The sequence below is a fragment of the Gekko japonicus genome, unplaced genomic scaffold (assembly GCF_001447785.1).
Source record: "Gekko japonicus isolate JY-2015 unplaced genomic scaffold, Gekko_japonicus_V1.1 scaffold458, whole genome shotgun sequence".
Classification (NCBI taxonomy): domain Eukaryota; kingdom Metazoa; phylum Chordata; class Lepidosauria; order Squamata; family Gekkonidae; genus Gekko; species Gekko japonicus.
In genome coordinates, this window is record NW_015176465.1 from 630306 (window position 1) to 645081 (window position 14776).

The 14776-nt window shown below is 51.0% G+C and overlaps 1 protein-coding gene across 1 annotated transcript in view; it reads right to left on the reverse strand.

Annotated features, from left to right (window-relative positions):
- Positions 1 to 14776, reverse strand: part of ADAMTS16 (ADAM metallopeptidase with thrombospondin type 1 motif 16) — a 121224-nt gene that overhangs the window by 87986 nt on the left and 18462 nt on the right. Inside the window, exons 3-4 of the mRNA XM_015427082.1 lie at positions 14051 to 14150; positions 9687 to 10012 (exon numbers count right to left, since the gene is read on the reverse strand). Coding sequence (XP_015282568.1) covers positions 9687 to 10012; positions 14051 to 14150 — 426 coding nt within the window. The remainder of the gene's footprint in view (positions 1 to 9686; positions 10013 to 14050; positions 14151 to 14776) is intronic.

Sequence of the window (14776 nt, forward strand, 5' to 3'; positions counted from 1 at the left end):
ATTCCTGCCCAGAAATAGCCCTGTATTTATTAGCAAGAAGATACGGGAATGTGTGCAGCTGGTTCCAGGACAAGGGAGCTCATGCAGTCTACAGTCCAAACTGACAAACAGAACTAACCAGCAGGAACTCCACCCCTGCAAGACAAAACCAAAACACACAAATACGAGGGGGGGGGAAACAAATGGTTCCATTGTAAGGTATACAATAAATGCACCACGGGGGGAGGTGGGAAAAGAAATCAGTGAGAGGGAGGGAGGGAGGGAAAGCCGAGCTGGATCAGAAAGCAGGGGGTCAAGGAGGAATACAATTTCCCCTCCCTTGCAAGTCCCCCCCTTGTTCCGTCATATTGTGACGCACCCCCGTCTTCCCAGTTCTGCGGCAGTAGCATCAGAAAAGGATGCTACGCAGGTACAGAAACTCCAGCCCCTGGCCAATGGAAAAAGGTTAGGTCAGGCTTTGGCCCGTCGCCAGGATTTTGTAATTCGGGGGGCCTTTAAATACGTCAGGGGGCACTGACGTTGCAAAAGAGAAGATAAAATATATATTTTTTAAAACTCACTTTGGCAGCATTTGTATTCTGTCTGCCTAAGTGGGGAGGCAAGTCACGCCTGGGGAAGGGGTGGTGGTGGAGAGTCCTCCAGGTGGCCCAGAGAGGCAGGGGCCTGGGGGCTCGATGGAAGTCGGGGGGCCAGGCCCCGAAATGCCCCACTGTAGCTATGGGCCTTTTGATACTGTCCATGGGGTTTTCTTGGCAAAAATACTGGAGTGGGTTGTCATTTCCTTCTCCAGGGGATCACGCTTGGTCTGAAAGTGGAAGTAGTGACAGACTTCGCGTTCCTGGGATCCCAGATCACCGCAGACAGTGACAGCAGCCATGAAATTAAAAGACGCCTGCTCCTTGGGAGGAAAGCGATGGCGAACCTAAACAGCATGATAAAAAGTAGAGACATCACCCTGCCAACAAAAGACCGCATGGTCAAAGCAATGGTATTCCCAGTAGTCATGTATGGCTACGAGAGTTGGACTATAAGGAAGGCCGAGCGCCGAATAATAGATTCTTTTGAACTATGGTGCTGGAGAAGACTCCTGAGAGTCCCTTGGACTGCAAGAAGATCAAATCAGTCAGTCCTAAAAGAAATCGACCCTGACTGTCCCCTGGAAGGCCAGATAATGAAACTGAAGCTCAAATACTTTGGCCACCCAATGAGAAGGGAGCACTCACTGGATAAGACCCTGATGCTGGGAAAGACTGAAGGTCAAAGAAGACGGGGACGGCAAAGGATGAGATGGTTAGACAGTGTCATCGATGCAACGAACATGAAACTGAGCAAACTTCAGAGGACGGCGGAAGTCAGGAGGGCCTGGCGTGATCTGGTCCATGGGGTCGCGAAGAGTCGGACCCGACTGTGCGACTGAACAACAACAAGCTATGGGCCTGGTCAGGCTTATTTAGCTTGTGATTATATCAAACTGAGTACAATCTACCAGCCACGTGTTGCGGCCAGTGAGGGTTCTGATGACTGCTCCCCCCTTATCAGGCACTCACTGGGCTGTTAGCCCTGGTGGGGGTGGGGGGGCTCTGCTTGGGTTAGTTTAGTGCCAGCCTGTGCGGGCCAGAGTTCTGCAGACGTGACACAAGCAAAGTGACAGCTAAGCAGAAAGAAGGAAGAAAGCATTCTTGTGCTGCAATGCCAAAAGTGAAAGGGAACCGTGGGTGCCTTCTGTGTTCACAAAGAACATGGGGCCACTGCTGAAAAGGCCTATAACATCAAGGATAACTTAATGCCTGCAACCAGGGCTGTTTTTGGGCAGGAACGCACAGGAACGGAGTTCCAGCTGGCTCCCAAGTTGGCCACGCCCAGCAGAAACTCATTAGCATAATAGGTCACACCCAAAAGCAGAAACTTATTAGGATTGGCTACATTAGGGGTGTGTGGCCTAACATGCAAAGGAGTTCCTGCTACAAAAAAAGGCCTTGATTTTTGACAACAAACAAGGTAAACAGAATAAGAAACAAAAGGTGGGTGTGGCTGGATAACCACACTTCTGGTAACATGGAGGTGCGGCCTAATGTGCTAATGAGCTGTGCTGCCAGGGGTGTGGCCTAATATGCTAATGGGTCCGTGCTGTTGGGTGTGGCCTATTATGCTAATGAGTTCCTGCTGGGCTTTTTCTACAAAAAGAGCCCTGCCTGCAACCATGTCATTTCAAGGAGCATTTTCCTGGCTGCGGCTAGCGGGAGTATACTCAGCATAATGTCATGACATGCGGTAAGGTGTATTAGGCATTCTAGAGGGAGGTCTGGACACAGGGCTGGCATTTTCAGCAGAGGTCCCGTGTTTCTTTTGATTTTCAGATGCTCTGTGTTCCACCCGAGGAGAAGCAGCAGTTCCTCTTTCAAAAAGCCTCAGGCAACATCCTCTGATAGTTGGCCACATCCATCTCCTCCATATGAAGCACTAGGGGAATAGTAGCTGTCTGTTCATTTGAGAGGTTTAAATCGGATTGGTGACAATGCTAGAAACTTCACCAAAGGAAACTGTTGTTGTTTGGCAAAGAAAGAGACTGGATGAGGTAAGAGGTCTTTTCCATGACTAACTGTTATGATTTTCTGTTTCCTGACCCGAGGCCAAGGGCTCGTATGCCCTCTGGGTCAAGCGTCTAACAGATTTCTGGGTCTCCAAACTCAAAGAACGCTTTTCAATGTGTTTGTGTGTGTGTGTGCGTGTTGCTATATCAACTTACAAAACATAGCACAACGATTCCAGCATGTCCCACTGAGCAACATCTTTTTACATGCTCCAGAAGGCGGTGCTGAAGGGAGTTCTCATGTCATGAAATGGATTCTTCCCCAACTGGGATTCTGGTTAGGGGAGAGGGAGGCTTTCCAGAATAGACATACCAGGACAGATGCCACGGATGATTTCTGCATGCGCAACACTCAGGGGAAGCACTAAGTACCCACTGTCCTTGCTGTCTGCTTGCGCTAAGTGAAAAGTCACAGAACAAAGTCTGAGTCCAGTGGCACCTTCAAGACCTCAAACTTTGTTCTGTTGCTTCAGACCAACACGGCTACCCCACCTGAATCTAAGTGAAAGCAGGGGTCATTTCCTGCAGGAGCGCACAGGAGCGGAGCTCCGGCAGTAAAGAGCCCAGGGGGTGGGCACATGCAACAAGCCCCACCCCCTGCTCCCAGCAGCCCTCAGTCAGAGCAAGAAGCAGCCAGGTAAGTGGCAGAGCTCCCACCGCCCCCCCGGTCCAAAACAATCCAGTGGCACCTTTAAGACCAGGTTTTATTCAGGTACAAGCTCTCCCTTCTCTGCGAGGGCAGATCTGCATGTCCCCCACCCCCAATAGCTAGCCATCCAAAACAGTCCAGTGGAGCCCGAGCAGTGGGTGTTGCCTTCTGACACACTTCCGGTGATGTCAGGGGGTGTGGCATATGCAAATATGTTATGCTAATGAGTTATGCTAATGAGCTCCTGCACCTCTTTTTCTACAAAATGACCCCTGAGTAAAAGTAAATCATTGTACCCCTCTGCCTTTACTGCCCGTGCAGGGCATAGCACAAAGTTAATATTTCTGATACAATTTCAGACCGAAATTAAATGAAATCATGAGACCCATCTATACATACAGCTTTTGTGTGTGTGTGTGTGTAGTTATTTAACCCTTAAACCTGGCTACATGAAAAAATTCTGACATTTCATCCTGTAACACCCCCCCCCCCCGAATGACTTAGTACACCTACTTAAATGGGGCACTTTCATACACACTAAATAACACACTTTCAATGCACTTTGCCACTGGATTTTACCATGTGAAATGGCAACATCTACTTGCAAATGGTCGCTGAAGTGGATTGAGGCTACATTATTTAGCGTGTGTGAAAGCTCCCATGAACAACGTGAGACCTCTCACACTGATATCTTCATCAGACCTTCAGTGTGTGTATATGTGTGTGTTAATATAATACTTGTTTTAATCATCCTCTGCCTGGTTTGGGGTCAGTGTTCCCTCTAAGCTGAGTTAGTGTGAGCTAGCTCACAGATTTTTAGCCTCCATATCACACATTTTTGTCTTAGCTCAGGAAGGATGGCTCCGGAGCAAACTGATTTATGCAGCAGCCAAATCACTCGATCACAACTTTAATGCAGGTAGCTCACAAAGTAGAATTTTTGCTCACAAGACTCCACAGCTTAGAGGGAGCATTGTTTGGGGCTTGAAGTATTTTAATTTCCTTTTAATGACATTTTTGAAATGGTGGTTAGAGTGTCAGGCTGGGAGAACCAGGTGTGGATCCCTGCTCTGCCCTGGAAGCCAGGTCACATAGTCTCAGCCTAACCTTCCTCACAGGGCTGTCGTGAGGATAAAATGGACGGAAACAAATGTAAGCAGCTTTGGGTTGCCAGTGAGGAGAAAGGTGAGGCACAAATGAAGTAAATAAACAAATAGACATATCAATTGTATTTTCCATCGCTCCATGTGCACATCGTTATTGTGCTAAAATTACATTTAAGATCTATGGGCTGGCTGTAACCATTGCACTACTGTTTGTGCAAGGGAACTGCACTTAAGTACATTGCCCTTTCCGTTCATATGTTGTTGGATCCAAGCCAGAATCTGCTGCACTCCTGTTCTGGAACACTCTATGCCAGATGTCCCCCCCCCACACACACAGTGCTGGGTCTCACCTCACAAGTCTAGAGGATGCATTAGACCTTCCCATTCATGCCTGGAATGGACTGCAGAATTCATTCTGGATTCTGGATGCACACCTAGGCTGATTTCGCACTAGAGCTGCCTCAATGTTGCGCCACTGTTTACCCCGATACTATTGGTCAATTTCACAACGCCCGAAGCCGCGGGGCTGCATTTGACCCGCGGCTTCGCCCAATTTCCTCCGCAGTTTCGTGATCCTCAAAAACCAGGATCACGAAACTGTGGGGGAAATCGGGCGAAGCCGCGAGTCAAAATGCAGCCCTGCAGCTTCGGGTGTGAAATTGACCTATAGTATCGGGGCAAACGGCGGCACAACATCGAGGCAGCTCTAGTGCGAAATCAGCCCTAGTTTGAGAGGAATGAATTCACTCCTGGAACAGAATCAAGCCATTTGGCTCTTCCTGAAATCATGACAGAATATATGTGAATTATGAGTGCTTTAAAAAAAATTTATATCTCAATGACATAATCAAGAGGCTATCAGGACTGGAGTTTTCCCTACCCTCAGCTGGTTCTCGAATGGCATCCACTCTTTTGTATGCTGATAATACAATCTTGCTATCTTTTACTTAAATCCAGTGAACATTATAAAGAAACGTCAAGCACGAATTACGCTAAGACCAAGGTGGAGGCCTTTGGGAAGAAGCCCCGGTAGCCCATAGACAACGTCTCAACTGACCAATGCAGGAATTTTAAATACTTCAGCTCTCTGTCTGAAGGCCCACTTAGACAAAAGAAAGCCTCCAGTTTCTCAAACGATAGGGGCCACATTCAGTCCTTATTAAACAAAAGGTGGCTTTCTGGTTGATCCTACTTTGAAGCTTTTCCAGACCAAGGCTATAAACCAAACAAAGGGAGCAGGCATTTGGGATGCAGACTCAACCCCCGGCACCTCCAGCTAAATGTATCGGGGGCAGACGATAAGAACGGCCTCTGCCGGAGACCCTGGAGAACTGTTGGCAGCGTAAGCAGGACTGATGGATCCATGATGACTGGACTTGGTATGAGGCTCCTTTGGACACACGTGTCCCTGTGAAAAAGGGAGGCTGATCCTGTGGCATGGCCAGCTGTCGTGCAGACTCTATGATGGTCTACAGAACATGGGTCACCATCTCTCTCAGACTTGGAGAAGAACCGGGACTCTTGCTTTGGCCCCTGAGGTCTCCGTGCTTTCATAGGTACGAAAGGGGAGAGCAAGCGTGTCAGTCAACAGAGAGTTTGTGGTGATCAATTGCGGAGCTGCAGTACGTTTTGAATTATCTGCAACACTGACCATCTTGGACTGAGTAATGAACGAAAGGAACCTCTGGGTGGGGACAGACACTGAGGCCAAAAGAAAGGCAGGAACATCTTGCTTGGAACAGGAATGGATAAACGTCAGGTTCATTCCAAAGCAAAGGTAAAAGGTAAAGGTTTCCCTTGCTCGAAAGCCAGTTGAATCTGACTCAAGGGTTGCCAGTGCTCATCTCCGTTTCAAAGCCGAAGAGCCAGCGCTGTCCGAAGACGTTTTCCGTGGTCATGTGGCCGGCATGACTAAGCACCAAGGCGCACGGAACGCTGGTCCCTTCCCACCGAAGCGGTACCTATTTATCGACTTGCAATTTCTTGCTTTCAAACTGCTAGGTTGGCAGGAGCTGGAACTAGAGAGGGGAGCTCACTCCATCATGCGGCACACTCGGGTCTCAAACTGCTGAATTACTGACCTTCCACAGCCTGCAGTTCAGCGTCTTAACCACTTGAGCCACTGCATGACCGCAATTCAATGGAAATTGCTGTGGTGCTTGAAAATTAATATCAGCTTCCCTGATCTTCCAGTGTTAATACAGAAATATTCACCACAGTCAGCCAGCGCCCCTGCCAGCTACACTAAGGGCCCCTATAAATATTGCACAGGAGGGCTAACACAGGTTTACAGCTGCATCTGCACATGGGTGATCCACAGCCAGTTCCAACTCTCTGGGATACTTGTGTAATATATGATTCCGGTGGGTCGCCGTGTTGGTCGGAAGCAACAGAGTCTGAGTCCAGTCAGGCACTTTTAAGACCAACAAAGTTTCATTCTGGACATGTGTGCATGCGCAAGCAAGCTTATCCCCAGAATTAAAATTTGTTGGTCTTAAAGGTGCCTGACTGGACTCAGACCCTGTTCTGTGTGATGCATGTTTATGCACCAGGTCTGCGCAACGTTTGGCCCACCAGGCCAAAGTCCACCACTGATTTCTGTCCCTCTCCCTGGGACTTCAAATACCTCCTTTTATTGTTCAGTCGCACAGTTGAGTCCGACTCTTCGCAACCCCACAGGCCAGATCACGCCAGGCCTTCCGGTGTTCCACCGTCCTCTGAAGTTGGCCCAACTTCATGTTCGTTGCATCTATGACACTGTCTAACCATCTCATCCTTTGCCGTCCCCGTCTTCTTTGACCTTCAATCTTTCCCAGCATCAGGGTCTTCTCCAGTGAGTGCTCCCTTCTCATTGGGTGGCCAAAGTATTTGAGCTAATACCTCCTTACCACCTGCCTAAGGGCCAGTAAAGCACCAGCAGAGACAGAAGAAAGGACTTCTTCACTAAGTATGCAATTAATTGATGGGATCTGCTGCCACAAAATGTGGCAACGATCACTGACCGAGATGGCTTTAAATGAGGATAGTTCATAAATGGATGAAAGATGGGTCCATCAATCTCTGCTGCCCATGATATCTAAATGGAACCTCCATGTCCACAGGCAGTATGTTTTCGAACAAGAGTTACTGGTATGTCTTGCTTGTCATCATAAGAACATAAGATAAGCCAACGTTGGATCAGGCCAATGGCCCATCCAGTCCCACACAGTGGCTAGAAATACCAGGGGCCATCAGGAGGTCCAGCAGTGGGGCCAGGACACTAGGAGCCCTCCCACTGTTGACCCCCCCCCCCCAAGCACCAGGAATACAGAGCATCACTTGCCCCAGAGCCCCTATCTATACCTTGTGGCTAATAGCCATGGATGGACCTCTGCTCCATATGCTTATCTAATTCCCTCTTGAAGCCGTCCATGCTTGTAGCCGCCACCACTTCCTGTGACAGTGAATTCCATGTGTTCATCACTCTTTGGGTGAAGAAGGACTCCCTTTTATCCGATCTAACCCGACTGCTCAGCGATTTCATGGAGTGCCCACAAGAAGCATCTTTGGGAAGATTTTGTCTGGACAGTGGTGGAAACCAAGATGCTAGGCTGATGGAACCTTGGTCTAATCCAGCAGGGGTTTCCTCATGCCAGCATCATGGAGTGGTGAGAGTATGGACCGGGATCTGGGAGACCCAGGTTCAAATCGCCACTCGTGCCATGGAGGCTCGCTGGGTGACCTTGGGCCAGTCACACTCTCTCAGCCTCACCTACCTCACAGGAGGAGGAGAGAAGGACATCAGCCATTTTGGGTCCCCGTGGAAGAGAAAGGCAGGGTAGAAACGAAGTAAAATAACTAACTAAATAAAATGCTCTTATGAACATAGGCCAGTGATGGCGAACCTTTTAGAGACCGAGTGCCCAAACGGCGACCCAAAACCCACTTATTGATCGCAGAGTGCCAACACAGCAATCTAACCTGAATACTAAGGTTTTACTTTAGAAAAAACAACCCACACATTAACGTAAGATGATCCAAACAAAGTAAGGAAAGCAATCCCAAATGCTTTCATTTACTTAAAATTATTTGGCAGAGCAGGGCTATTTTGGGGCAGGAACGCACAGGAACGGAGTTCCGGCTGGCTCCTGAGTTGGCCACGCCCAGCATGAACTCATTAGCATAATAGGCCACACCCAACAGCAGAAACTCATTGGGATTGGCTACATTAGGGGTGTGTGACCTAACATGCAAAGGAGTTCCTGCTACAAAAAAAGGCCCTGGGTTTTGACAACAAACAAGGTAAGCAGAATAACAAGCAAAAGGTGGGTGTGGCTGGAGGACCACACTTCTGGTAGCATGGGGGTGCGGCCTAATGTGCTAATGAGCTGTGCTGTCAGGGGTGTGGCCTAATATGATAATGAGTTCCTGCTGGGCTTTTTCTACAAAAAGAGCCCTGTCCAGGCAGAGAATTCGACACTTTAATGATGGTCTGGGCCTGGCTGGGGCAATGGCACACGTGCCCACAGAGAGGGCTCTGAGTGCCGCCTCTGGCACCCGTGCCATAGATTCGCCACCACTGCTCTAAGCTATGGAGCCCTGTGAGCAAAAATTCTACTTGGTGAGCTACTGGTGTTTAAGTTGTGAGCAGGAGATTTGGCTGCTGCATCAATTAGTTTGTTGGGGAACCCCATCCTTCCTGAGCAGAGACAAGAATGTGTGAGCCAGAGGCTAAAAAACTGCGAGCTAGCTCACACTCACTCAGCTTAGAGCAGTGATGGCGAACCTGAGTTTTCCCTTGTATGACCGTGGCCGCGCCCCCAGCGTGCCCAATTGCCAAGTGCCTACATGGCAATCTAACCTGAATACTGAGGAAAAACAACTCATACATTAACTTAAGATGATCCAAACAAAGTAAGGAAAGCAATCCCAAATGCTTTCATTTACTTAAAATTATTTGGCAGAGAATTCGACACTTCAATGACGGTCTGGGCCTGCCTGGGGCGATGGCACGCGTGCCCACAGAGAGGGCTCTGAGTGCCACCTCTGGCACCCGTGCCATAGGTTCGCCACCACTGACATAGGCTATGTGCATATATGAAATGTACAAGACTGGCACATACATGTGATGTGCATTTCCTGGGTACCCATTGTTATTGCTGATGATGTGTCTTCAATACATGCTTCAGAACATAATCTGCGAAATGCCTTTCTGCCGGCATTCGCCCAGAAGTTTTGCCAGAGCATGAGTCTCCTTTCAACTTACATTTTTGCGGCATATGAGACCTGACTACCATCTATTCTTTTCTTTTCTAAAAGATCTAGATGGTCGGCCGCAACGCTCGTTGTGCCCTTCACTTACCAGGCCTCCACATGTTGAAAGTGCTACGGATGAGTTTTTGTGCAATCGCAAGACACCTTGATAGAAGCAAAAGTCTTCTGCTGGGTAGGGCCGGACCGACTTGGTTCTCCCTTTGCCCAGCGTCTGTATGGTAAATCCTGGTGCCACGAGGAAGTCAGAAGTCTTAAGGTCGAGCTGGAAGTCGTGGCCAAATCCCTGGAAACGCAGGTGGAGCGAGTCACTTCCTCCTGCGGAAGTGGACCTCTTCCTCCTTTCGTGATGTGCAACGGCATGACTGACGTAACCCCCATGCTGGTCTACCTCGTAGGCCGTCACGATGTCATACTCTGGAATCCGTAACAGATACAGAATCAGGATACCCAGCGGCTGTAACAGATCCCGGCTCAAACACACACAAACAGCCACAGTCACGCCCCTCAGATTACAAAACTGGCCACTTCCACGGGGGGTTTGCCTTGCTTGGGATCCAGAAAATTAATCCCGTTGGGCCTTGTTTACACAAAAGACCGGCTGCCGATGAAAGAGAAGGGCTGTAGTGCCTTAAAGATCGGGGAGGCCCCGGTTCAAACCCCTACTCTGCTACGACGCTCACAGGGCGACCTGGAGAGAGAGAGACCTCTCTGTCTCTCAGCCAACCTTATCTCACAAGGTGAGGAGAAAATCAGGAGGGGAAAGCCTTCCAGGAACTTAAGGGTGCCTCATAATAGAAGAGCCACTTCCAATGGAGGGAGGCTTCTTGGGCCAGAGGAAGGGTGCCAATCAACTAGGGTTGTCATCCCCAGGGGTCGTTTCGTAGAAAAAGAGCTAGGGGAACTCATTAGCATAACTCATTAGCTTATGCCACACCCCGACATCACCGGAAGTGTGTCATAAGGCCACACCCACCACTCAGTTAGTCTTACAGGTTAGTCTTAAAGGTTAGTCTTACAGGTTAGTCTTAAAGGTTAGTCTTAAAAGTGCTATTTGTTAGTCTTAAAGGTGCGGGAGTGCGAGGAAGCCCCACGAAGGCCCCCCGCTCTCAACGGTCCCGGCCGCCGCCACCAGCCTTGCAGCTCCACTGCTGAGCCCCATGAGGGGCCCGGTGGTGGACCTACAAGGCTGGCGGGAGTGTGAGGAAGCCCCGCGAAGGCCCCCCGGCCCCCAACAGTCCTGGCCGCCGCTGGCCTTGCGGCTCCACTGCCGAGCCCCATTAGGGGCCCGGCGGTGGGCCTGCAAGGCCAGCGGGAGTGCGAGGAAGCCCCGCAAAGGCCCTCCCTGGCCCCAGGCAGGCAGGGGTGGGGAGAGGCGAGGAGGAAGCAACTTACCCTCCCTCTTCTCCTGCCTCCTCCTGGCTGAATGAGGGCCGGAAGCGGGGCGGCCGGAAGCAGGGGGCGGGGCTTCGTTGTGTGCCCCGCCTCCCGCGCCTCACCCGGGGGAATGTCAATCCCCCGTGATCCCCGAATCGACCTCTGGTCATCCCCCCGATGGGGGTGGGTTTTCCCCCCAATTTTGGGTCCCCCCAATCCACCTCTGACCAGCTGGCTGGTGGGGGATGCCCCACCCCCAAAGAACCCCACAGGACCCGATGTGCCCGGCATGATGATGTCACCCAGAGGTGACATCATCATGCTGGGCCCATCGCATGGGGGACATGCTAGTATTTGGCTAAAAACTCTATGGTGACCATAGAGTTTTTGGGCAAACGCTAGCGTGTCCACGGCACAACGTGCCCAGCGCAAGGGCTCCAGGCGATGTCATCGCGCCGGGCATGTTGCAGGGTGGACACTCTAGCATTTGGCTAAAAGCTCTATGGTGACCACAGCGTTTCTGGCCAAATGCTAGTTGCCCCCTGCACAACGTACTCGGTGCGATGACTCCGGATGATGCCATCGCACTGGGCACATCGGACGTGACAGGGCTCTTCAGGGCAGGGCTCCCACCGCCGGCCAGGTGGTCAGCGGTGGATCGGAGGGAAACCCGCCCTTATTGGGGGGATGGCGACCCTAGTAGATTGGCACTCTTCCTCTGGCCCAAGAAGATCCCGGGCAGCAGTGTGGAGCCCCCCGCCACCAGCAGCAGGGAGGCACCTGGCAACCCTACAATCAACCCAATCAGGCTGCCAACCTCACCTGAGAGAATCAGATGCACAGTAGCTCTGTTTTGACAGGTGTCTTGCATGGAATACAACCTTTAGTTCCAGCTTACAAAGAATAGCAGTTTCTGTTACGATGCTTAAGTATCACCACCAGAATCTCTTAAACAAATACCCCCACTAAAATTAATGAGAAATATCCTTTTTAACGCACAAGGGGACTGTCCCTTAATGCTTGGGGATTGTAATGGTCACACAAGCGCCCTCTAGTGGTCCTTCTGCTCTCCACTCGCAAAAACTTCCTCTATTTCTTATGACACAGTTACAGAATGGAATTGTTCCAGTAGGGTATTGCACATCTGGATGTTTTATGTGCCTCATAAAAAGCTAAACTTCCTTTTGTCATGATTATGGAGAAATGGTGTTGATTTATAGCTACAACAACAGTCAGAATTGCTAATGTCCCAGTTTTGACTTCCAGTTATTTTCTGCCAGGCAGTAAGAGAGCAAAGTCACCCGTTGGCTGGCTCAGCTCTTCCCTGGTCTATTCCTGCCATGTGGCAAGACCCCCCTCAGGGGAGCAGTTATTCATGAGCTCAAATGTGTGTGGGTGTTATTTCCTCACCCATTAAGTAATTACAGTCAGGGTTTAAGTTGCAGTTCCAGACGGGGAGAGCTGGAAGGAAGCCCCGTGACAAATATATCGATTTAATTTAAGGAAGCCACCCCCCAGAATTAGCTTTTGTACACTGTGTGCATGTGGAAATCGATTCACAACAGACTAGAAGCCACACATCACCAAATACCACCCACGCTGCATGTGCGCCAACCAGGGGTCACTTCGTAGAAAAAGAGCTAGGGGAACTCATTAGCATAACTCATTAGCATATGCCACACCCCCTGACATCAGGGGCCCGGCGGTGGACCTGCAAGGCCAGCGGGAGTGCGAGGAAGCCCCGCCAAGGCCCTCCCTGGCCTCAGGCAGGCAGGGGTGGGGAGAGGTAGGGAGGAAGCAACTTACCCTCCCTCTTCTCCTGCCTCCTCCTGGCTGAATGAGGGCTGGAAGCGGGGTGGCTGGAAGCAGGGGGCGGGGCTTCGTCATGTGCCGCGCCCCCTGCACCTCACCCGGGGGAACTGCATTCCCCCGCGTTCCCCCCCCAAATGACCTCTGGTGCCAACAAATAAACATAAGTGGTTTAATCGGGCCATCCTAGAGAGAGTAACTCCTTCCTTAAGCCCACTCTTGTCAATGGACTTAGAAGGGGGTAACTCTGCTTAGGACTGCAACAGTAAAACTGAATTAAACTGGAAATCGCTAAAATTCTAATAAAACTGGAAATCACCACCTACAGAAAGAGACAAGTTTGGAGGGGTTTTTTCCCCTTATACCCCAAAGTCTAAGCATATTTATTTAGAAATCCACTTTGGTTTAAGGCTGCCTAAAGCAGAGTTATCAGCGGATCAATATGGCTACCAATGCAATCATCTGAACCACTGCAGAATTCCAACTCAGACCCCCCACACACACATGTTTTATTTCAATCTCACAACTTGGGAGGGGAGTGACTTCCAAGGAAGGCGTGCTTTGAGGGGAAGCCTCGGTTCCCTTCCAAATCAAGTATGTCGTGGGAACCCCCACCTCAGAATCTGAATGTTCAGCAGCCTGTACTTCCCCAGTCCTTGAGTGCTGACAGTGCTCCCTCTAAGCAGAGTTAGGGTGAGCCAGCTCACACTTTTTGAGCCTCCGGCTCACCCACTGTTGTCTTCGCTCAGGAAGGAGGGCTCCGGAGCAAACTGATTGATGCAGCAGCCCAATCGCTCGCTCAGAACTTTATAATGCTGGCAAGCTCACAACGTAGCATTCTTGCTCACGAGACTCCACCGCTTAGAGGGAATGCCCTTACTAGAACCTCCGCCAAGTATTTTTTAAAAAGGTAAAGGTCTCCCTTGCTCGAAAACAAGTCCGACTCGAGGGTTGCGGTGCTCATCTCCGTTTCCAAGCCGAAGAGCCAGCGCTGTCCGAAGACGTTTCCGCGGCCACGCGGCCGGCATGACTAGACATCAAGGCGCACGGAACGCTGTTAAAAAGCCGCACACTCAAGTCGCAGAGCTTCGCGCACACCCGGCGGGGCTGATTTCGTATCATTCAAGAACCAGGGCCGAGGCAGTGGAACCGATCGCCGGCCGGACCCCTCCCCTCGTCCGCACGCTCCCGTCCCATCCCCCGCAGGAGTCCCATCCCTTCCCCTGGCGTGGGAATGACTCCGAAGTCCGGGCTCTCCGCTTGACTTACCCCCGTCTTCTCCCGAGCGCGGCAGCTCGGAGCTCCAGGAGGCGAGGAGAAGGGGCCGCCTCCCCGCCGCGGTCGGAGCCACGCTCGCCACAGGTGCGCCCTGCAAGGGAGGGCAGAGACGCGCGAAGAGGTCAACGGGGGGGGAAGGATTTCGGACCGCGCTCGCCCCGGGTCGGGTCCAGTGTTCCCTCTAAGCTGAGTTACTGTGAGCTAGCTCACAGTTTTTTAGCCTCCAGCGCACAGGTTTTGGTCTTAGCTCAGGATGGAGGGCTCCAGAGCAAACTAATTGATGCAGCTGCCAAATTGCTCGCTCAAAACGTTAATGCCAGCAGCTCACAAAGTGGAATTTTTGCTCACAAGGTTCCACAGCTTAGAGGGAGCCTTGGACTCGGGTCTCTGGCACAGAGGGGGAGAGACGCGGAGACGTGTCCCCCCAGACAGGGGCCAAGGGAGGTCGCCGAAGCCGACCGGGGGTGATGGGCAATGTTCCCTCTAAGTCTAAGCTGTGGAATCTTGTGAGCAAAAATTCCACTTTGTGAGCTCCTGGCATTACAGTTCTGAGCGAGCGATTTGGCCACTGCACGAATCGGTTTGCTCTGGAGCCCTCCTCCCTGAGCGGAGGCAAAAACGTGTGAACCAGAGGCTAAAAAACGGTGAGCGGGCTCACACTCCCTCAGCTTAGAGGGAACACTGGTGGGGGTGGGGGGCTGCGGTCCAGAGTCCTGA